The 24174-nt window shown below is 38.0% G+C and overlaps 1 protein-coding gene across 1 annotated transcript; it reads left to right on the forward strand.

Moving 5' to 3' along the window:
* The first annotated feature begins 5062 nt into the window (after positions 1-5062).
* FAM177A1 (family with sequence similarity 177 member A1) lies at positions 5063-24001 on the forward strand. Its single transcript, XM_036111507.2, has 6 exons — positions 5063-5206; positions 5303-5426; positions 11435-11608; positions 19143-19209; positions 20212-20309; positions 21957-24001. Exons 2-6 carry the CDS (start codon positions 5331-5333, stop codon positions 22161-22163), a joined length of 642 nt encoding a protein of 213 aa, XP_035967400.1. The 5' UTR covers positions 5063-5206; positions 5303-5330; the 3' UTR covers positions 22164-24001.
* The last annotated feature ends 173 nt before the right edge of the window (positions 24002-24174 follow it).

Here is a 24174-nt window from a genome sequence, read left to right on the forward strand (position 1 = left end):
AATCATGGCTAAGTAACAACAAAATGTATGTAAGTTTTGATCTTCCTTAAAATCTAGAAATAATTATTAATAAAGCCAAATAAGTTATATCCAAAACTAGAAATCCATCATCACAGCTCAAATCTAGATGATGTTCATTGCTTGCATTCACTGGATTTGAAATGTAGTTGTCATCTTCAAAATTTTGTTCTAAAGTCCAATTACCATATTCTCAACATTAAGCTATTGCATTAAAGTCAAACCTAATATCTTCTTTGCTTTTGAGTCACGAATTACAGGAATGATGAATTTATATCTCATATGTGGGGGGGTTTAATTTTAAATTTCGCTTCTAGATGTGTAGTCTGTGGGTTGTTGTTAAGTAGTTATTGATGTGATGTGAAATTTTGCTATGATAGTTATTTTACCACACTTTGCATTTAGGGGTAGGTAAGTATTTGTACTCAGTGTTGAGTAGTTGCTAACCCAAGAATCTAGGCCTTGTCTTTACTGACCTCTTACTGTGATATGGGTATATTGAGTATGAGGTAATTTTCAGATACTTTTAAAGTGAAAATACACTTTGTAAGCTGGTAATTATGGCACATTTCCTTTGATCATATTCATCTGGTGCCATACTTTTTTTTTTTTTTTAAGATTTTATTTATTTATTTGACAGAGACACAGTGAGAGAGGGAACACAAGAAGGGGGAGTGGGAGAGGGAGAAGCAGGCTTCCCGCTGAGCAGGGAGCCCGACTCGGGGCTCGATCCCAGGACCCTGGGATCATGACCCCAGCCGAAGGCAGACGCTTAACAACTGAGCCACCCAGGCGCCCCTGGTGCCACACTTCTTTTGAGTTTGGAATGTCTGTGCTACTGTTTGCAGTTTTCTCATTACTCTTCTCTATCCATTTGAAATTACCATTTTGAAAGCATTTATTTTTTAGCTTCACTTGGCTTACAGGGTTCTCTCAGCCTAAAACAATGCATTTTTTTTTTTTTTAAGATTTTATTTATTTGTCATGTCAGAGAGAGAGAGAGACCACAAGCAGGGGGAGCGACAGGCAGAGCAGACAGAGGGAGAAGCAGGCTTCCTGCTGAGCAAGGAGCGCAATGTGGGACTTGATCCCAGGACCCTGGGATCATGACCTGAGCCAAAGGCAGACGCTTAACCAGCTGAGCCACCCAGGCATCCCTAAAACAATGCATTTCTTGGTAGTGGTAGGATCTAAATGGCAAAATACCCAAGTGATGACACAGCAGTACCTGCCTGTAACAGGATAATTCCGATGAGCCTGATGCTAAGAGAATCTCCTACCTGAGGCCTGAGACTCCCCTGACGCCGGGGCACAAAGGCTTTACCTTTTCATGGAAAGCAGAAGGGAGTAATATCCTGTGACTGGGATAGTTTTTAGCAACACATGGTCAAGTTTTGTGAGCCTCTTTCCAGAGCATGGTTGCCTGTCTGCATCAAGTAAGGAGAACATGCAATGTCTGCCTGTCTGCATAGGTTAGGAACCACGCTTGCCTGCTTTTTGTGAGTTTAATTATTGAGTAAGAGAAATTTCTTCTTCAGTGACCCCAAAGAAGTAAGAGTTGTTACTGGATATATTCATGGGCCCATAATTTTTGACTTTGGGAAATCAATTAAGGGGGTCAGAATTTCATTTCTGGCAGAAGTGGTTCAAGAAATATCTGTCAAATTTCTTGACACTCCATTTCATAGGAAATACAGGAAGTGCGAAATCCTTCCGTTGATGTGTGTCTCTTGATTTTCTGCAATTTCCTTCTTACTGTGTTAAATAATGGATGATCTTGCCCTGAGATAAATGACATCTTTTTTTTTTCCAGTTTTCTTGAAAATAATTGACATACATCACTGTATAAGTTTAAGATTATAGCATGATGGCTTGATTTACATATATTGTGAAACGATTACCATAATAGGTTCAGCTAACACCCACCTTCTCACGTAGATACAATATAAAGAGGAAAAGGAAAAAGGAAAAAAAATTTCTCTTTGTGATGAGAACTTAGGATACTCCCTTAAGTTTTCTATATATCATATATCAGTGTTAGTCATTGTGTACATTACATGGAAAGGCATCCTTAATTGTGGCAATCCTTATTATAGCTTTATATTTTATTTTTATAAAATAAGAATTTTATTTTTATAAAAATAAAATATGCATTTATTTTAAATAATACATTATATATTATAAATTTATAAAAATAAATATAAAATATAAATTATATATATTATAAATATACAAATTATAAATATTTTTATATATTTTATTATGGTTTTTAAAATTGTCAGAAGACTCCTACAGTTCTACAGATGTCAGATTAATATGTTTAGCTTTCAACATTGAGATTGCTGTGTTTAGGCATAGTGTACAAAGAAAGTAATATTTTTTGACTAATGCCATATAAAAAATTCTGCTAGTTGAGTATCAATAGTCCATTCCCATGACAAGAAAATCTGACCAAATTCCAATTAAAAGAAATGTACTCACATGGGCATCAAATAAAACATGTTCACTTGGTATTTTCATTTGTTTCTTAAATATAGGGCTTTAAAGCTTACAAATGGCCATCTCTCATGATAGACTTCCAAAAATATACACACTTTGATTATTTGTATCCAAATCTTTTCAAATATCACATTCACCTTTGGTGTAGGAATTTTCTGCCCCTAATAGCCCATTGTCTGACATTTTCATTCCCAGAGGAGCAGAGTGTCTAAGAGTATAGGCTCTGGAATCAGACTGCCTGGGTTTGAATCCTTGCTTGCTGCTTACCAGCTGTGTCCATGAGCAAATTTCTTAATCTCTCTGAGCCTTTGTCCCCTCATCTGTAGAATGTTGGTAACTATAATAGCATCTCTATTATAGAGCTGTCGTGAGGCAGAGTTAATACAAGGAAAGTCCTTAGCACAGTACCTGTGATATTGGGCTCCAAAAGTGGAGCCACTACTGTTATTTAACAATTTATGCTTAAAGTCAACCTAAAGTGCATTTTTAGTTTTACCATCTTATTTTTTTCTTATGTATCATTGACAGTGATCCCTTATTGGAGGGATGGGTAACCTTAAAAACATTTCTTATTGAAATATGTTGCTTAAGGAAAAAAAGATAAAATAGATATGTAGCTTTGTGAAAACCATAAGAAAATCTTGTTTTTTATTTGATGGACATTCCTGGTTATCGAATTTTAGTCAGCTTTGTTTTCCCAGCCTTTCAGAGAAATAGGTAGATCTAAATTTACCTTTTTAGATCTATAAGTACCATTAAGTGATAAATTTAGACCACAATTATGTTTTCAAGTAGATAAATTATATTAATACCTGGATGTATTTTTGTCATAGTGATACAATACAACTTATACTACAAGGTGAATGAAGGACAGATTTGACATATTGCTTTGCCCACTTTTAGTTGAGGTATGACAGTCTGGAGATAATGACAAAAATATAAATGCCCAAAATAAAACCATTAGAATTTCTATGCTTTTCTGTCGCTACCAGTCCTTCATTTGTAATAGATTGCTCTTCAGCTATTTGTGTTAAAAGTAACTCTTCTTAGGAAATACTTACAGTTCATGTTGGGATATGACTTGCATTTTGAATTTTCAGTTAACTAATAAATATACTTGTAAACTTTGAAAACAAGTTCTGCTTCAGCAGTGAAAATTGTAATTTGATGTTTGTCAATTTGCAAAATAAAATCATGCATTTATAAACACTCCACAAATTTTTAATAATATTGTTGATGTCAATAAGAGGAAAGGGATTTTGAGTACAAGTAATGTAGAACTGTTCTTGTTTATGAAAGCCAAATCATAAGGTCTTGAACAATTGGCTCTTTATTTTCCTTTTCAATTTATTGCAGTTTGTTTTTGCTGTTTTGGGCCACCAGGCAGCATCAGATTATATTACTAAAACTTGTTTACATTAGCAACAAGCTAACTTGATTTTATTACCAGAATATGGATTATGATTTCCAACCAATTATTAAAATGTCGATGGTTTTCAAATAATTAACTTTGTCTTTAAGGTTTTTGGTTTGTTTTTTAGGTTATAGTTATATGCAGGATAGAAAGTGTACAAAAATATTAAGCAGAGAATAAGAAAATAATTTTTGTACAAGAGAGAAAGGAATACTTAAGGTTGCAGGGGTGTTGGACCTATTGGTGCCATGTAGAATAACATGTACCAGGCCATAACTTTGGGGAATATTTCTGAATTTTGACTGGCATACAAATGGAATTTAAAGTTTCATAAAAAGCTCCCTGTGGCCAAAATAATGTATTTTTCACCTCTACAATTCACAATAACTTGTATGAAAACTTTCATACTAAAACTACAATAAAAGAACATGTACCTGGAAATGCTCCAGTGAGTGTGGGTAATGCTGTAATCCCTGCTCATGACTTTAATTTGCGTGAACACTGGGAAAAGTCTGCCATGACCCCTGACACACACACACACACACACACACGGGCGCACGTGCTCCGAGAAGTCTGGCATGACCCCTGACACACACACACACACACACACACACACACACACACACGGGCGCACGCGCCCCGAAGACATAGATAATAAAATATTCCTCATATTGGTCAAAATGGAATCTTGCTGCTACCCTTTACTCTCCTTCAGATGTCACTTAACTTTTTTCTACAGTTATACTTAAGCATTTCAGAGAAGTGTAAACAAAATTTACTTTTGAGGCTCTTATTTCAAGGGTATTTTTGGCTAGACTGTCATCCATGTTAGGAATGGAATATGGAGCAGAGCCTCACATCTTAAAATACATTTTCACAAGCCTCTGAAGCACACTACGAGGCTGTTTCATTTTGTAAGTGCAGAAACCAAGGTCTGGGAGAGTGACTGCCCAAAACGCAGCTGGTGGCTGGCTGCGCCCACATCCCGAAGCCAAGATCCAGGTGCAGGTACGAGGCATGACGTCACCGGCGGTGCCAGGCGGCGGCTCCGAGAGCTGCGGACGTGGGCTGGGCCGGAAGCGGTGCCGCAGGCTGCTCGCCTCGCTCCGCCCCACGCGAGCCGGTCGTTGCGCCTCCCAGGCGGCGGTCAGACGAGCCGGAGTTGGGGGGCGAGGCGCCAGCCGGCCCCGCCCCTCAGGCCGGTCCCACCCATCAGGGCAGCCCCGCTCCTCCTGCCGTGGCGTGGCCGGGCGCGGCGCGAGGTGGGCGCTGCCGGTGAGTCCCACTTGGTGACGGCCGGCTCGGTCGGCGCCTGGGTGGGGAGGCGGAGAGGGAAATGGGCTGATCGGCCATTACGTTCTATCTTGCTAGCGCCAGCAGCCCTGTGGCGGCGACGACGATGGACCCGGAGCCCGCGAGCCGTGCGGAAGGAGGAGAAGCAGTTGCAGCCTCGGGAGCTGCGGCCGCCGCGACGTTCAGGGAATCGGCTCGGCAGGTAAGTGCGGCCGCCGACGGAGGCGGCGGCGCGGAGGCGGGGGCCAGGAGAGCCCCGTCTCGTGTCTGTCTCGTCCGCCGGCTGCCCTCTCGGCCTGCCCTGCCTTTCCCCGAGCAGGCCGCCCACCGGAGATGCGTTTCGGGGCTCCTTCTCACGGTAGCCCCACGTCTGCCCAAAGACGCCGGCTTGGGGGAAGGGGCGGACGCCTCCCCACAGCCGGGCGGCCCTCCGCAACCCCTCGGCTGGCCGCGCCGCAGACCGTGGGGCTTGCGGGGGTGCTGCTCCAGCTTGGGGTCTGCGAGCGAGAGAAGGAAGGCGTGTCCCCGCAAGGCTGTCCTTAGAGTAACTGGAAGCCAGGTGACGGCGGCTTCAGACACTTCTCAGCCTCTGCGTGTGTAAGCGCCTGACTTGGCTTGTGCCCTTTGGTAGGCTGATAGCAACTATGTGCTGAGCGTTTACAGGCTTTATTTCACTTAATCCTCATAACTTCTGCATGATGTGGGCGTTATCCCCGTTTCACCCGCGAGGTAACCAAGGCTCGGAGCTGCCCAACAGAAACCTAATGGGAGCCACATTGTAAATTGTACGTTTTCTAGTAGCCATACTAAAAAAATAAAAATAAATTTTCATGTTTTATTGTATATTATTAATATTTTATTGAATCTAATTTAACAAAAAACTTCAGTACGTAATTAATGTGAAAGTTAATCATGAGGTATTTTACATTTCTCTTTTTGGTACGAGTCTTAGAAATCCTGTGTGTGTGTTACACCTACTGCACACCTCGGTTTGAACTATTCTCATTTTATGGGAGCAATTAGCACATGTGGCTGGTGGTTACTGTGCTGGATGGCGTAAGTTTAGAGAATTAGGTAAGGTTTGGAGGCTTGTTTTGTTTTGGATTTGGTAGTCTAAAGTAGTAGTTTAGAATCTTTGGCCAAGTAAAACTAATGAAGAAATTGCTTTAACTGAAACCAGCTCAGGAGTATACAGTTTGGGCCATAAAAAACCTGAGTTGCTCCTCTGTAGAAATCTTCCCACCTTCAGTGAAAATGAAGCGTAATTTTTAGTAGCTTCATTTTTGACACTAACTACTAAAATGTTAGTAAGACATTCCCCCAAACGACAGATTCCTAAGGGAATAAATAGTGCCTGAATGTGAGTATAGCTCTTGTAGTATAAGATGTAGTTTGCATGCACAAAAACTTTTCCACATACTAGTGTTTATATGGAATTTCTTGTTTTTCTCTTACTTAAGGAGGAAAGTAACCAGCAAGAAGGAATTCAGTGGAATTCAGCGGCAACACTAATTGATTAGATTCATTTTCAGTTGAGACCTGTTGCTGACAGGTACAGATGAACTGGACCTCTAAGTCCACGGTCCTGGGTGTATTTTCCATTTGATTTTTCCTTCTGTTACTGTAATTGTTTTCACCACTGCGTCAAGCTTGGAATTGCTCTAATAGCAAAGTAAACATACCGGTATTGATTTACCAGCTAAATATTGTTTGAAGAGAGGTTTTTCCTTTTGGTTTAGTGATAGCGTGTTATTTTCATATTCTTGGTTGAAAAAAATAATAGATATCTAAATAGTAAAGGAGGCCGTTGAGCAGAAAGTAGAAAGTTATAGGAATACTCCCATGGCCAGTATCTCACGTTCACCAAAAGTAAGTTTGTGTTGTAATCATTCTGGGATTTCCTGTGCATATATAATCTCTTCTTTTGTGTTAAACACAAATGGATTCATACTATACAAACTATTTTCTAACTTTCCCTTTTTGCTCTCATTCACATTCCTGAAGCAGAAACATCTCTGGGAACCCCAGATCTATGCTTTGAGTATAGTAAGAGAAAAGAGGCCAGTGAGGTGGGGACTTGGATGGAAGGAGAGCCTGCTGTCCTTCATCAGTTTGTCAGAACTGAGAAATTCCAAGTGCAGTGTAGGGAAAGGAGTAAGAAATAGGAGCTTGGCTCTGTGTTTAGAATTTCACCTTAAACCAGGCCATACAGTACCTGTTGTGACATTTTTATCAGGCAAGTTCTCTGACTAAACTTTTAACCAAAATCTGAGCCTCAGTATTATTAAAGAAGTTAAAATTTCAGTACTACTCATTCATTTATGTAGCACTTCTGCTACCAAGAACTTATGATGTACTAGGCACTATAGATTACAGGATATAGCAGTGAAGGATACACACTGTGCCTACTCCTCTATGTTGCTAGCTACCTAGTTGGGGAAGGTGATACAGAATAAAATCCATGATGTGTAGTACATGTTTTAAAGAAGTTCTAGGTGCTATGAAAGTGTATAAAAAGAAGATTGCCATTAAAATCAGGCCCCAGGAAACTAGATAAAACAGATTTACAGTCTGGTGGTTAATCATAAAATTTGATAAAAAATGAATTGACAATGCATCTATTAATTTTCTGGTGTTAGGAACCTCTTTTTTTCAGATCTTTGGAATTTGTTAAAGTGGAATTTGTAATACTGACAGTGAAATTTTTCTTACTAAGAGGTTTATTGTTTATCTGTAAAAAAGAAACATTTGCAAAATTCAGAGAAGAACTTTCATTTATAATTGTTGGAAATTTTTCAACAAATTAATTTTCTGGTTGCTTTTATCCATCAGTGTCTCCCTTCTCTGTTTCCCCTTTTTTATTCCCTAAGTAGAGGTCAGAATCACATGCAGTAGATTGTCTCTCACAGATTTTTTACTTGCCAGTTTGGTTCCTTATGATGAGGTGTTGACAGAAGTATAGCCTGGGGGCCAGAGCCCACCAGCCGCCTGTTATAATTATATAAAGCTTTATTTGAACACAGCTATACCTGATTATTATGGGTGGTCCATGGCTGCTCTCACAGAGTTCAGTAGTTGTGATAGAAGCTGTATGGCCTGCAAAGTCTAGGCTATTTACCATCTGGCCTTTGTTTTTAAGAAAAAGTTTGCTTACTCCCATTTAAGAAGATAAACCTAAAATTTGGGTTTTACTGTATCAAAAATTAATATTAAAATTTTTAAAGAAAGCCCTTAAATAAAAGTCTCCTTAATAAAAATCTTTATATGAAACGTTATTAGAGCAAATAAAATCCATTTTTAATTATATATTATGTATAGAGAATATTACTCAAAGTTTTGTTTAAACTTAACTAACTTTGGTATTGGAATGAAAAATATGAATCAAGGGATGCCTGGGTGGTTCAGTCAGTTAAGCGTCTGCCTTCGGCTTAGGTTGTGATCCCAGGGTGCTGGGATTGAGTCCCACATTGGGCTCCCTGCTCAGCGGAGAGTCTGCTTCTCCCTCTCCTGCTTCCCCTGCTTGTGCTCTCTCTCTCTCTCTCTGACAAATAAATAAAATCTTTTAAAAAAAAGATAAAAGTATGAATCATATTTCAGCCTTCACCTTTGTAGGTTTAAAAAAAATCTTTTGGAAGGAATATACCCAAGAGTGAGAGTTAATGGAGATAGTAGCTAAGTTTATACTAACTGTTATGATCCAGCTGGAATGTTTTGATTTATTAAAGTTGTCTAGGGAAGGTAAAGTAGTTGAGCCAGTGAGAGATAGCCCTTCTCCTTTGCCTTTGTCTAAGGAAGGAAAAATTGAGCCAATGAGAAATTGCTAGAGCGAGTGGTGAGAAGCTGCTTCTGCTCTGTGGTGGTGGAACAGGTCACGGTGATGTACCCTGAAAGGTCTCAGCTCTGTTCACTGACTGGAACCGTTGCTTTGGCATTAGATCCATTCAGATAGTGTGACGACTGGAGATCTCACCCAACTTCTCTGACTTTCCCTTGCTTGTAAAGGGGTCCACAGATCTGAGTAATGGTTCAGAAGGTAACGTTGAAGTCAGAACAACCATAAACCAAATCTTATTTCAAGGGGAAAAATGAGATAGAGCAGGAATGGCTCACCATGTCTAGGGACCAGGTGAACTTGGTGGACCATTTTTTTTTTTTAAATTTTAAAGATTCTATTTATTTATTTGTCAGAGAGATGGGGCGGGGAGCACAAGCAAGGGGAGTGGGCAGGCAGAGGGAGAAGCAGGCTCCCCACTGAGCAAGGAGCCTGATGCGGGGCTCCATCCCAGGACCCCAGGATCATGACCTGAGCCGAAGGCAGACGCTTAACCGACTGAGCCACCCAGGTGTCCCCATGGTGGACCGTTCGTTGTCCATTTTGTTTATGGACATTATAAATGGGCTGGTCTTCCGTTGTTAAGGGCTGGGATTTGTTTGAACTCTCAAGACAGGCTAGGGAGAATTGTGGCTTTTGTTTCTTCAGGTTAATACATAGATAGCCCAGGCTGTCAAGGTTTGCATGATCTCCGTTCGCTATACAGCAGTTAGAGTTGCTGTCAGTGATGTCTTCACGTGTCGTGGAGCAATGCAGGTGGTTTGTAGGTTGGGTATACCTGGATTCACATCCTGGCTAATGACTAAACTTACCTTTGGGAACTGAAGAATAGAGAGTCATATATATTTTCTAAGAAGGAACTTAGAGGATTAAGAGGAAATACGACAAAAATGAAGTTACTTATATTTGCATAACTGGGCAATTCTAGTCCACTATTTTTATCAGTATAATCCCATCTCTGCAACTGCAGTTCAGAGAACTTTCTTTCTTACTGGTTGAACAACATTCATGGGTTTAAATTGTGTGGTCATATCCACAAGTATAGGAATCCTTATAGAGGACAAAATTTTTGAACTCTGGACCATCCTAGGGAATCCCACCAATGTGGACTTTAATTGTTGCAGTCCTGTAGTCCTGTATCATTTTGTTTGGTTTAGTTTTAAAATTGTATCAGTAATACATGAGCATAGTCTCATCACAAAACAAAACAAACAACAAAATACAAAAAAGAGTAACAGGCCCCCATGACTACTCCCTTACCTGTACCTCCTCCCCTGTCTCAGTACCTGTCCCTAGGAGTAACCACTGCTGGGTTTTTCTTCACAATTGTACTGTGCCTTTTTGAAGTATTCTAGTAAGGAGATGAAATAAAGGCTTTCTTAGGAGTTAAAACTTGAGGCAAGATAACAGTGAAAAGCTCTTTGTCCTCTCCCACAATATGCATTTACTTTCAATTGGGAACATGGGTATATATTTGAGGTAAAATTAGTATTTCCCTAGGAATGAAATTTGGATGTAATTAGAATTCCATAGACTATTGTACTAAAATTTGTAAAATCCTTTTACTGTCAGGAAAACTCCGTTGTCACCTATGCGTTATTGACTAAGAAATCTGAAAGCTCAGCGATAGAACACTTATGGCTTGTTTTCCAGATTTGATCTACAAATGAGTTTTATTTGGATTGCACAATGCTTTAAAACATTTTTTTCAGTTTAAATGTCTTCGTTGGGAATGCTTTCTCCACAGGGTCTACCTTTCCCTGTACAGTTTTGCTCACTTTTGGTGCCGCTTGGCCTTAAAAGGCATTTTAATTTGGAACTCCTGTTTTGAGAAAAGGAGAGAAGCAGAGTTAAGTCGAATGGGTTTTGTTTTGTCCACATGTAGCTAAGCCTAAATCCAAAGATTTAGGAGAGTTCCCTGCCATGAACTGTTATTTTATTTTATGTCTCTAATATACGTATATGTGCATCTATATGATTTTCCTTTGATATTACACATTAATCTGTAAATAACATTATTCTTTAAAATGACTGATGTCCAGAGTGTCTTTGCATATTATATAGCATTGGAATTGCTATGTTTTGAAGTGTGGTGCTTGATTTCTTAGCTGCTGACTTCAAAAAAGTTTATTTGGTTAAATTCTATTTTTTACCCTCAGCAGTGAGTATGTAGATGTTTGCCTTATTATTCATTAAACTCTACATTTATGTTATTGATACTCTTGTGTGTGTATGATGTCTTAATTTAAAAAAAAAAATTTAAGGATTGGTTTATGTTTCTTTTTTCCCTAAAATAAAGCAACCAATAATTTGTTTGCCATATGAAAGAAAATTAACCTCCCTTGAAACTCATTATCTTAACTTATTATTGTCATTAGATGAATAGTGAAAGAGGCTTTGAAAATGTAGAACTGGGAGTCATAGGAAAGAAGAAGAAAGTCCCGAGGAGAGTCATCCACTTTGTAAGTGGTGAAACAATGGAAGAATACAGCACAGACGAAGATGAGGTTGACGGCCCGGAGAAGAAAGATGTTTTGCCTACTGTTGATCCGGTAGGTCTGATGCCTTTGTCAGTAGTTTTTTATGAGGCTCACACCCTGCCTACTGTGCTAAGAAGTCACTGTCACTAGTTTTCTAAATTGATTTGTTTCCTCTTAAACATCAAATGGAAGGGGCCTTTTGAGGTAAAAATCAACTATATTTTGATTATAAAAATATGCAGTATGATTTTGGTAGAAAATAATATTTTTACAAATATGGATGGAAATATTTCTGCATTTCAGTAGTCTGAGATAGTTTGAGTGTCAGAGTTCTTGTCAGGGTGGCTAGGTTTCTTTAAGATTTATCTTACTAAATAGAGTGCTTGAATTCCAGTCCCTTTGAATTAAGGACTATGCTGCCATAGTAGTTTCCACCTAAAATTTAGGATTTGTCAGTTCTTTTTCACATCGTTGCCCCAAGTTTTGATTGGAAGATAGGAGTGTACAGTTCTTAACTTTATGTGCCTCATCAGCTAAATTTAAGAATTTCTAAATTATACATGATTTAACTGTAAAATTATAGGGCAAGCTGTACATTCTTTAAAAGTAGTGCTGTCCTTCTAAGTAGTCTTGAGTTTAGTTGATCAATATTTACTGACTTTCTAGTAGGTACTGTTTTAGGTACTGGTGATACAGCCATGGGCAACATAAATTTTTGCTCTTGTATGCTAGTGCGCAGACAGGGAATAAATACATACTATAATTATCAGACTGTAAAGTGCTATGAAGAAGGGTAGCAGGATAGAGAATTATTATTTTGTATTTGATTTAAAAAATGTTATTACTAGTATTTCATCAGATTTGGCTTTTTTTTTTCTTTTTTAAAGATTTTATTTATGTATTTGACAGAGAGACACAGCGAGAGAGGGAACACAAGCACGGGGAGTGGGAGAGGGAGAAGCAGGCTTCCCACTGAGCAGGGAGCCCAATGTGGGGCTCGATCCCAGGACCCCGGGATCATGACCCGAGCCGAAGGCAGACACTTAATGACTGAGCCACCCAGGCGCCCCTAGATTTGGCTTTTGATAGATTTTGGTTATTAAAAAAATATTAGATCCAGAGTCTCTACTATGGAATATATTCAAAGGGCCGTGCAGTATACTCTGATGGCATTTCTAAATGCATGCAGAATATTATAGAGGTGTTTCATGCACTGGGAGAATTGTTGGAATAAGTATTTTTCTTTTAAATTACTTTGAAGGGGTTAATTCTTATTTGTCTGTATACATTTGTATTTATCTGTATGTTTTTAGAAGTCATGGTCTCAATAGTTGCTCTCTATTACATAGAAAGTGATAATAAAAGCATTGCATAATAGGGCGCCTGGATGGCTCAGTCAACTGACTCTTGGTTTCGGCTTAGGTCATGATCTCTGGGTTGTGGGATTGAGCCCTGCATTGGGCTCCACGCTCAGTGTGGAGTCTGCTTGTCCCTCTCTCTCTCTGTTCTTCCCCTGCTCACACATATTCTCTTTCTCAAATAAATAATAAATAAAATCTTTAAAAAATAAAAGCATTGCATAGAAAAAAATGCATCCTTACTACTTGCCTAAAAAACAAGCTTTATTGAAATATAGTTCACATAGCATACAATTCACTGACTTAAAAGTTACAGTGATGTGGCTTTTAGTATATTCATAGATGTGCACAACCATTACCATAGTCAGTTTTAGTACATTTGCAGCACCTCTGAAAGAAACTCAGTACCCTTTAGTTATCGTTCCTTATCCTTCATCTCCCCAACTCCTGATAATCATAATCTACTTTCTATAGATTTCCGTATTATGTACATTTCATAGAATGAAATCATATAACAAGTGATCTTTTGTAACTGGTTTCTTTCATTTAGCATGTTTTCAAGGTTCATCCATGTTATAGCATGTGTCAGAATTTCATTCCTTTTTTTGATATACTACATTTGTCAGTACATGGACATTTGGGTTATTTCCACCTTTTGGCTACTATGAATACTGCTGTGAACATTTGGATACAGGTTTTAATTTCTCTTGGTTATGTACCTATGAGTGGAATTGCCGGGTCATATGCTAACTATATTTAATCATTTGAGGAACTGTCTTGTTCTTTATTCTGTTGATAATGGTGACATTGATTTTTGGCTGTGAAACTAGCCTTACATTCCTAAGATAAAACCCACTTGATCATGGCATATAATTCTTTTCATATGTTGATGGATTTAGTTTGCTAGTAATTATTGGGAATTTTTGCACCCATATTCATAAAAAATACAGGTCTATAATTTTCTTGTGATGTCTTTGTCTGGTTTTGGTTCCAGAGTACTACTGGCCTCATAAAATGAGTTAAGAACTGTTCCTTCTTCTTCTGGGTTTTTTGTTGGTTGATTTTTTGGGAAGAGTTTGTGAAGAATTGGTATTAATTCTTATTTAAATGTTTGGTAGACCTCACCTTGTGAAGCTGCCTAGGCTTTTCGTTGTGTACAGCTTTTTGATTCCTAAATTGTCTTATTTTTAAGTCCATTTTGGTAGTTTTGTTTATTTCATATAAGTTATCAAATTTGTTGTCATGCAGTTGTTCATAGTATTTCTTTATAGTCCTTTTTATTTTTTCATTTCTGATTCTAGTTATTTGGGTCTTCCTTCTTTTTTCTTGGTCAGTTTAGTTTAGCAAAAGTTTTATCAATTTTGTTGATCTTTTCCAAGAACCAGCTTTTGGTTTCAGTGATTTTCTCTTTTCTTTTTTCTCCATTTCATTGGTTTTCACACTAGTCTTTATTATTTCCTTCCTTCTGCTTGTTTTATGTCTAGTTTGCTCTATTTTTTCCAGTGTCTTAAGGTGGAATGTTAGGTTATCTTTCTTCTTTATTAATTAGCTATGAATTTTCCTTTAAGAACTGTTTTAGTTACGTCTCATAAGATTTGTATGTTACACCTTCATTTTCATCCATCTCAAAGTATTTTCTCTTTGACCTATTGGTTGTTTGAGAGTATGTTATTTACTTCCCATATATTTGTTAAGTTTTCATATTTTTTTTATTTTTATTTTATTTTATTTTATTATTTTAATGTTCTTGATTTCCTTTTCTTTTCTTTTCTTTTCTTTTAAGTAGGCTCCATACCCAGCTTGGAGCCCAATGTGGGGCTTGAACTCACAACCCTGAGATCAAGACCTGAGCTGGGTTGGACATTTAACTGACTGAGCCACCCAGATTCTCCTGTTCTTGATTTCTAATTTCACACCATGTGGTTGGAGAATATGCTGGTATTATTTCTCTCCTTTTAAATCTATTGAAGTTTGTTTTATGGCTTAGCATGTGGTCTTTGAGAATGTTCTGTTTGTACTTGAGGAGAATGTAGATTCTATTGTTGTTAGGTCCCATGTTCAGTAGATGTCTGTTAGGTCGGGTTGGTTCATAGTGTTTTTCAAGTCTTCTATTTCCTTGTTGATCTGCCTAGTTGTCCTATTCGTTATTGACAGTGGGGTATCAAAGTCTCCAACTGTTACTGTTGAGTTGTCTATTCCCTTCATCTCTGTTGGTTTTTGTTCTTTTGAGCCCCTTCTACTGAATTTTGCTATTCTGTTATTGCGCTTTTCAATTCCAGAATTTCCATCTGGTTCTTGTTGTTAATTTTTTTTTAAGATTTATTTATTTGTTTTAGGGAGAGAGGGAGAGCATGGGGGTAGGGGTAGAGGGAGAGAGAATGAGAGAAACAGACTCCCCGCTGAATGCGAAGCCCTACAACGTGGGGCTCTCTTTCATGAACCTGAGCCGAATCAAGTCGGATGCTTAATTGACTGAGCCACCCAGGTGCCCCTCTTGTTAATAATTTTTATCTCTATTGATATTCTCTATCCAATGCAGCATTGTTATACCTTCCTTTATTTCTTTAATTATGGTTTCCTTAGTTCTTTGAACATACTTATAAAAGTTACTTTGACTTTTTTTCTGTTAAATCCAACATCTAGTCACTCATGGGTAGATTCTATTGCCTGCTTTTCTCCCTGTGCACAGAGCATACTTCTGTTTCTTTGTATGTCTCTTAATTTTTTGTACATTTTAGACAATATATTGCAACTGGGTACTGCCCTTGCCTTCTCCCTCCCCCCCCCCCACCCCCCAGCCTTTAGTTTAGCCTGCATCTTCATAGAATCTAAGAACTTCCTCTCAATTACCTCTCACCACAGTCTCCACTGATTTTAAGAGCACCCTTTGGGCTTGGACGTTTCCAGCTCTGTTGCAAATGAAGTCAGTTCATTTGGGAAGAGATTAGGAGCTATCTGTTTTATGGCCTACTTTTCCTCCTGGGCAAAACCTCTTAGCCAGAGCTCTGAAGTTGGGGCTAGGGACAGTGTTGCATTCCTGAGTGACAGCCCTACTTTAGGAGCTGAGTGCTTGGTGAAGGTGGGGAGCAGTAGCCTTAGATCTTTTTGGTTTTTTTCACTGCCTCATGAACAGAGGCTGTCAGTGCCCTGGGATTCTCAGTGGCACCATGCCCATGGTAAAGCCTCCATTCCATAAATGGGCTGACAGAAGAAGGGAGCTCCCACCTGTCAACTGCACTCACCTGAAACTTAGGCTCAGTAAAAGGTGGCTTGTGGGCAAGATCAGAAATGCCGATTGATGTTCTGTCATGCAGTATTTGTCTTTCTGTGACTGGCTTATTTTACTAGCATAATGTCTTCAAGGTTCATCTATGTTGTTGTGTATGGTAGGATCCCCTTCTTTTTTTTTTTTTTAAACATTTTATTTATTTATTTGACAGAGAGAGACACAGCTAGAGAGGGAACACAAGCGGGGAGTTGGGAGAGAGAGAAGCAGGCTTCCCGCGGAACAGGGAGCCCGATGTGGGGCTTGATCCCAGGACCCTGGGATCATGACCTGAGCCGAAGGCAGACGCTTAACAGCTGAGCCACCCGGGCGCCCCAGGATCCTCTTCTTTTTTTAAGGCTTAATTTTCCATTATATATATTATCACATATTCTTTATCCATTCATTCATCAGTGGACATTTAGGCTGTTTCTACCTCTTGGCTATTAGGAAGAATGCTACAGTGAAGATGGAGTGGAAATATCTCTTTGAGGTCCTGATTTCAGTCCTTTTGGTTAAATACCAGTATTGTAAATGGGGAAAACAACAGGATAGAGAAAACACAACAATGTTGTAAAAACATACGTGCTCAGGAAAAGACTGGGAAAATATACTAATATGTTAGTGATAATTATCTACAGGTGGTGGAAAAATGGGTGACTTAGATTTTCTTTAACTTTGCTCCATTTTCTAAGTGTTCTGTAAAAAATAAGCATTACTTTTGTAATATAAAAATAAGATGTTTGGGGCACTTGGGTGGCTCAGTCATTAAGCGTCTGCCTACGGCTTGGGTCATGATCCCAGGGTCCTGGGATCGAGCCCCGCATTGGGCTCCCTAGTCGGCGGGAAGCCTGCTTCTCCCTCTCCCACTCCCCCTGCTTGTGTTCCCTCTCTCGCGGTGTCTCTCTCTGTCAAATAAATAAATAAAATCTTTAAAAAAATGTTTAAAACCAAAAAAAGATAGCAAGTCTGAATAGTTCTTATTAAGGAAGAGGTGGATACTCAATTATTCAGGAAGAGATGGATACTTAAATTTTTGGAGAAAAAAATGAATCAGCTTGAGTTTGCACCATAAACTGGAAGTCTTGAAGACCAAGATCTGGCCCGTTTCTCTTATTACTGGGGTGATAGTGGTGGTAGTGATGCTGGCAGTGGTGGCAAGGTTCCAGTGTAGGCTCTTGAGTCATCTGTCCTTTTGATTCAGTAAGATCAGTGTCTAAACAAGAGCCCCGTACATTCATTCTGTGTAATTGTGTGTGATAGTGATAGACGTTATTCAGGGATCCTTATCCAATTCCTCAGCTCTGGAGCAGGTTTGACTCTTTGGTAGTCACTGCATGGATATTAGCAATTGTCCTCTCTAGAAACAACCCCAGGAGAATTGGTCCACTGGGAAATATATGCTTTCCTTCAAAAACCTGCTTAATCCTTTTCTAAGTAGTTTCTTGGCCCTGTCGTTATCATGTGTTATAGAGACTGGTTCCATTCCCTATATTATTGCACTGTCCCATTTGCTATAAAAACTGTAAGGTAAACACTAAGATGAGAGCATCTTAAACAGAGTCCCTAAAATAACCCTTATCCTCAAGTAAGAGAAATGCTTCCAGCTCTGAATATAGAAGGTACAGTAGATTTGATTGAGAGAGTCATAAGTATACAGTATTTTTTTAGTTGAATGTGTTTGTTTGCTTGGACACTCATTCTTGTGTAAATAGAGATGAAAGAGCTAACTCACTTCTGTGTCTTTTCAAGAATATTATCACAGAAATCTGCATACCTGCTTTTCATGAGAAGACTGTTGTGTGTTTCCCCCATTTCTCTTTAGCCCATCTACCCAGACTTACAGATATTCTTGTGTCTGCTGTTTTAATACCTTATAATCATGAATATATATCTTAGCTAAGAAGATTATGTATAATTTCATTGTTTTTCTCCTTCCTGGAAACAATATTAAAATAATATCAATAATAATTATTGTTATTTGAGCGATTGTTCTATACTATACTTTCTTTTGGTAAACAGAAATATTAGTACGATGAAGCATGCTTATATTACTGATTTCATCTACAGAAGCAAACTGTTGTCTGTGTGGCAAGCTTCACAGAAGTGTTCTATGGGAACGACAGCACCAGTATTAACAATGGAATTGTGCGGTGTAGATTGCCTTCTGCCGTTGGTCCTACTTTACTAAATACACACTGAGCTTGTCTTGGGTTATATGGTCTAGGCCTTTCTTAATCCTTTTTTTTTTTTAAGATTTTATTTATTTGTTAGAGAGAAAGCGAGCACAAGTAGGCAGAAGTGGCCCGCAGAGGGAGAGGGAGAAGCAGGCTCCCTGCTCAGCAGGGAGCCTGATGCGGGACTCAATCCCAGGACCCTGGGATCATGACCTGAGCCGAAGGCGGACGCTTAACCGAATGAGTCACCCAGGCACCCCTGGGCCCTTCTTAATCCTTAAAGAAACAAAAGAGCTCACGTTGCCACTTATGGTCACTTATTTTCCCATCATTGAAAGTTCATTTGATGTGCTCTTACTTATCCTGCTTACTTTCTCTGAATCTTAATTTCCTTACTGTACTCTAAGTATGTTGTACTGTATGATTTCTTAAGGTCCCTTTGTATTTACTGCATTCTATCTCTGATGTGCTTATGAACAGTGAAGACAAAAAAAGCAGCAGGACAGGAGCAGAGGCTCTACATTGTCAATTCATAAATAAGACTATGACTTACCAACTCCATTTTAGTGGCTGCTACTTTCTTTGGTTATTCTACAGGCTTAGGGTGGTGGTAGTTATATGGGTAAATATAAAATGTCTTTGTAGAATTCTGTCTGTAAAGCTTTAAATGTTTAATTGGATTGTAGTCTGTAATACTATCTATAGAATATTCTGTGTGCCAACCAAATATTTGATTACTTCATTCTGGCCTAAATATACAGAATGGGTTTAGGTATGAAGGTTGCTAACCTGACTTCTTGTTGCAGACAAAACTCACCTGGGGCCCCTACTTATGGTTTTACATGCTTCGAGCTGCCACGTCAACCCTTTCAGGTATTACTTTTCTGTTTGAATATTGTGTAACTACTATAATATGCTCCAAGAACAAGAACTTTACCAAATGGGGTGTTTCCAAAGTGAAGGGGAAACAATAGGGAGTTAATCACTCTGTTCTCAGCAGCTAGCTAGCGTTGGAAGATATTAATCTAACTTGTACTTCACTTTAAAACATTCTTCAGTTTCAAATTGTGGGGTTTTTTTTAGAGAACTGAAAAATGGCTTTATTAATTTATTTTATATTAATTTTTATGTTTTTGAACCTTCTCTGTTAGCAACTATTTTGCTATTTTGTTATATGGTTTCTTACTGATACTATTCTTACTCTGACTATTCTAGAGCCTGTATTATATAATTCATTTATTTTTAATTTCATTAATATTTCATATCTTAAGTTGAGCTATAAACTAAGTCAGATTTGAAGGAAATGAATTATCAACTTAGGACTTCTATCGTTTTTTGCTTTTTATTAGAGGTAATTTTGAATAGTAATTCATTCAAGAAACATTTATTGAGCACTCAATATTACTAGACAGTGTGGTGTAAGGAAAAGCTTTACTTTCAGACCTGGATTACATTTTGGATCCTTCGTCAGCCTCTCTGAGTCTAACCTTTCACAGTGCCTGGCATGTGGCAGGCACTCAGGGAATGTTACAGTGCAAGCCGTTACTCCCCCATAGCCTAATGATGTCCCAACCCTCTAAGAGTATCTGTTTTTCTTGAAAAATAGACATGTAATAGATAATTATAATACATGGTGATACATGTATAATTGGAGGTGTGAGCAGAGTGTTGTTGGGAACCCAGAAGGAGCCACTAGTGCCTCTTGAGGAAATCAAGGAAGACACAGAAGAGATGTATTGAGTGTTCATAATCTTTTGTATTCTTACAATGCCTTGCACATAGAAGGTGCTCAAGAAGTGTTTATGGAATTGTATAAGCCATTAACTTTTGTGTTTTTTTTGTTTGTTTTTTGCCATTTAACTTTTGTATCTTTAGTGTGTGACTTTCTTGGAGAGAAGATTGCATCTGTTTTGGGCATCAGCACCCCAAAATACCAATATGCCATTGATGAGTATTACCGGATGAAAAAGGAGGTGTGTCTCCTTTTTACATTTTTTTGATTCAGTTTGGTTTACTGTGGACTTCATGGGTTGTGTAATGAGCATATTTATCCTCTCTAGCCACCCAAAAGAGAGCTCCCTTAGGGTAGGCATTTCATTCTAGAGTTACTAATTAATCAAGTTAGATATTTTTAATTTATATACTTATTTTTTAACATTGAAATTTCCCTAGGATCTTTGTGTGAGACTAAGCTAGATTTCATTGTGCTGGGTGTTATGTGAGGTGCCTTATAGATGTTTCTTATTTAATCTTCATACATCTCTCTTTGGATTATTATTCCAGTTTTCAGATGAGGAAATAAGACAGTCTCTGTACTTAGAACCTGTAGACTGTAGTAGGAGAAGTGGAGGATTTGAAGCACAGAAAATTACAAGTACTAGAAATGTGTAAGTGCCAGGTGTTAAGGCACAAGGAGGTGAGGCAATTTTGTCTGCAAATGTAGTGAGGTCTTAGGGTCGGGGTGAAATGAATTTAGCCTCAAGGAATGAGAAAAGTTTAGCTCTTAAGAGCATAGGCTGAAGAACCAAAGGGTCCGAATTCAAATTCTGACTCTGCCACTTCTAACTTTGCAACCCTTGGGCAAGATACTTAACCTTTGTAAGCCTCAGTTTCTTCATCTTTATAATGAGGAAAAGTGTGGCATCTATGTTCAGGGTTGCTCTGAGGATTAAATGAGTTGATATAGAAAATGCTTAGGACAGCACCCAGTGTTATATTGGTGAGCATGAAATAAATATTAAAATCTTCTATTATCCTTCAAGCAAATGGAGGGGGAATTCGGCTAAAGCTAGAATGTAGGGGCCTGAGGCTCAGTTGTGTATTTGGAGCAGTGGCAGGAATGGTGCTTTGTCACTGGAGCAGAGTGCAACGGGAGAGTGGCTGGACACAAATCTGGAAAAGGCAGCTGACTTTATATTTGTTATATGGTTTCAAAAATGGTTTTTGAACAAATGAGTGTTTTTAACACTTCCAGCCATGTTTAGAGCCTCATTACCTAATCTGGACCATTGTAAACGACTCCTCAATGTTTTTCTTGTTTTCTCTCAAGCAAGCTCTAAATTAATCTTCTTGACAAGTTACTGTAACCTGTACTATAAGTCTGTACTACAAACTACCAATACTGCATTGACCAATACAATTGCCACTTCCTCCATGAATTTAGTAGTTCTGGAACTAGAAATTATCTGTATACTAGCTGCTTAGGGGAACAATAACCATGTTATACCGTTTAGTGAATAGACCACCCCATTCTGCTGAATAGGCTGATACCCTATAATTGAAGTGATACAGTATTTAGCTATTTTTATTTAGATTAGAATTGATCTGAAAAGATACAGCCTTTGTCAAAGTTAATTCAGGACTCATCTAAGCAGTGCTGTACCATGCTTTAAAAATAACTTCCCTTTCCTTAAAATGTCATATGATAGTTTCCATTTTAGTTTGGGAACAGGGGACAAGGAGGTATGTCTTGTCTTAATTAGACCAAACTGAATTGGACATGACACTAATGTTTTAGTTAAAAAAAAAAAAAGAGGCACAAGCAGTCGAAAGTGGGAAACAAATACTATTCCTTTTGGGCATTTATATTTTATCTATTCTTGATTATTTCCTCTTTTTAGGAAGAAGAAGAAGAAGAAGAAAACAGGATGCCTGAAGAAGCAGAAAGACAATACCAGCAGAATAAACTGCAGGCTGATTCCATTGTCCAGAGGGATCAACCAGAAACAGTGGTATCCAGTTCATTTGTGAATCTCAATTTTGAAATGGAGGGAGACTGTGAAGTAATTATGGAAAGCAAACAAAATCCAGTCTCTGTCCCGCCATAGAATGACTATCAAACTTCAAACTTTAGGGTTTTTATAATACCAGGAACTTTCACATTCTTTATTCAGTGGGAGTTAATACAATTATTTATATTTTAAATTATTATCTGGAAAGGGAAAAATGTTTCTTCATTCTTAGGCTCTATCTAGCAAAAGCCAGATCTGAAATTTGATATTTGTACTATGCTTTTACTGTGTGTCACATTAGTGCTTTGGTTTTAAAATGTTCTTTAAAGAAATTAAGGACATTCTAGAGCCCTAACTGCCAATTAAGCGTTAAATTATCAAGCTTGTCTGTTATTGGTGTTTTAAGAAAAAAATAGTTAAATTACTAAGACTAATTGGAGCTGATCTTCCTAGTCTCAGATTAAAATGAGGATTTTCCCCCCTTAGATTTTCTCATGTTGTCTTACATTTATATATCTAACCATTACATTAATTTCATACTAAGGATGGTTCACTGAGTGTGTAATAAAAGGAGCAAGACAAAAGCACTTTGATTTTTCTTTCCTTGAGAATATTTTATGAAAAGCTGGTTAAGTTTATAACAACACCAATTCTAAGATGGGTTTCCATTTTTTAATGTAGGTTACTTAATCTTATATTCTTTTTCAGCAGTTATTCAAATTAAATAACTAGCTTTGAACATAACGTTAAAAACACTAGTTATGGGATGTATTTATTAATGTATTTGTATTCAAGGGGTAACATCTAGTGATTATCCACATGGCATCCTGGTTTTGTCACTCAGTGGACCCTGAGTGTTTGCTGTGGGCCAAGTAGTTGGAGGGAGGTGGGTGGGCTGAGGGGCAGATGAAGACTGGAGCCTTCAGAGGCTTACTGTTGAATATCGTACAAGGTGCCCCGGTAGCATAGTGAAGTCAGCAGTCATTCTTTTCTTTGAAGTTAACAATGGTAAAGTGGACAGTTTACTTAACCCGGGTTTGGTCAGCTCTCTGGAGCCCACTGTGCTATTGGCAACATTTACCCAAGTATAATATGAAACTAATTTTGAAAATATTCATAAATATGCGCTCATAATCTTATGAGAGATCTGTATGATTTTGATTAAACTAAATGTGGTTAAGGAAGAATGTACGGAGTATTTCAGAAATGCTGCTCTTAAAAAGCCTATTCACAGACTTAGAGCTTTCACAGATTAATCGTTGTTCTAAACAGCATTAAGCTGTCAATCTTAAGTATTTTTATATGAAATATGGCTTCAAAGAAACTCATAACATAGGTACAGCGGAGCTATTATGGAAATCTGTTATCAGTATGAACATCTGGCCACTAAGTTCTTCAAATGAAATTTGAAGGATTTGGAAAAGATAATTTTTCACTTGGAATCTTCAGTTACATGGATTTGTGGTATGGTAGTTATGCATGGTATGTGATGGTAATATTTGGTCATGGTTGTAAACTCTTTAATTTAGTACTTAAAGGATTAATCTTCAGATCATGTAATTAATGTCACCCTAAATTATAGTTTACCAGTAGCTCTAAAACATGCTAACCCGACCTCTTCCCTCTAATTTGTTTTTAACTTCATTTGAGATAGGACCTCCAACTCAGATATTTATTGGGTTATCCAGGGAAGGCATGCATATCTAATGATGATCTGAATCTTTTCTCCCTAGAGGCACTAGATCTGAAAGCTTACCTAGAAACTTTTCTGATCGTAGAAGGAAGATTATGAAAGTTTTGTTTCTTAAATTTCACTTTCTCTAATTGTCCAACAGTGGCCAGTTTGTAATGTTTATATAGTTATTCACTGTGCCTTAAATCTTTATACTTTATGTATAAAATTTCCCAAAAATGAATTAAATGGTTTTGTCTTATTTTTAAGCCTCTTTTACTTTTCCTTCCTTTTTGACCCTTTTTATAATTACTATTCCCCCTGGATCATAGTTCATGATATTTTACCCTCTTCTAATTTTTCTTCTCATAAAAAACCGAAACAGAACAGTATAATTGAGAACCTGAATTAACAAATTCTCTAACAAAAATCCTT

This window comes from Halichoerus grypus, chromosome 8 (assembly GCF_964656455.1).
Source record: "Halichoerus grypus chromosome 8, mHalGry1.hap1.1, whole genome shotgun sequence".
NCBI classification, from domain to species: domain Eukaryota; kingdom Metazoa; phylum Chordata; class Mammalia; order Carnivora; family Phocidae; genus Halichoerus; species Halichoerus grypus.

Bases quoted from the DNA above. Each gene is read 5' to 3' on its own strand.
- FAM177A1 (XM_036111507.2), top strand. From the start codon at position 5,331: ATGGACCCGGAGCCCGCGAGCCGTGCGGAAGGAGGAGAAGCAGTTGCA. The intron at 5,427-11,434 runs GTAAGTGCGGCC...TATTGTCATTAG, and splicing joins TCAGGGAATCGGCTCGGCAG to ATGAATAGTGAAAGAGGCTT. The intron at 11,609-19,142 runs GTAGGTCTGATG...TTCTTGTTGCAG, and splicing joins TTTTGCCTACTGTTGATCCG to ACAAAACTCACCTGGGGCCC.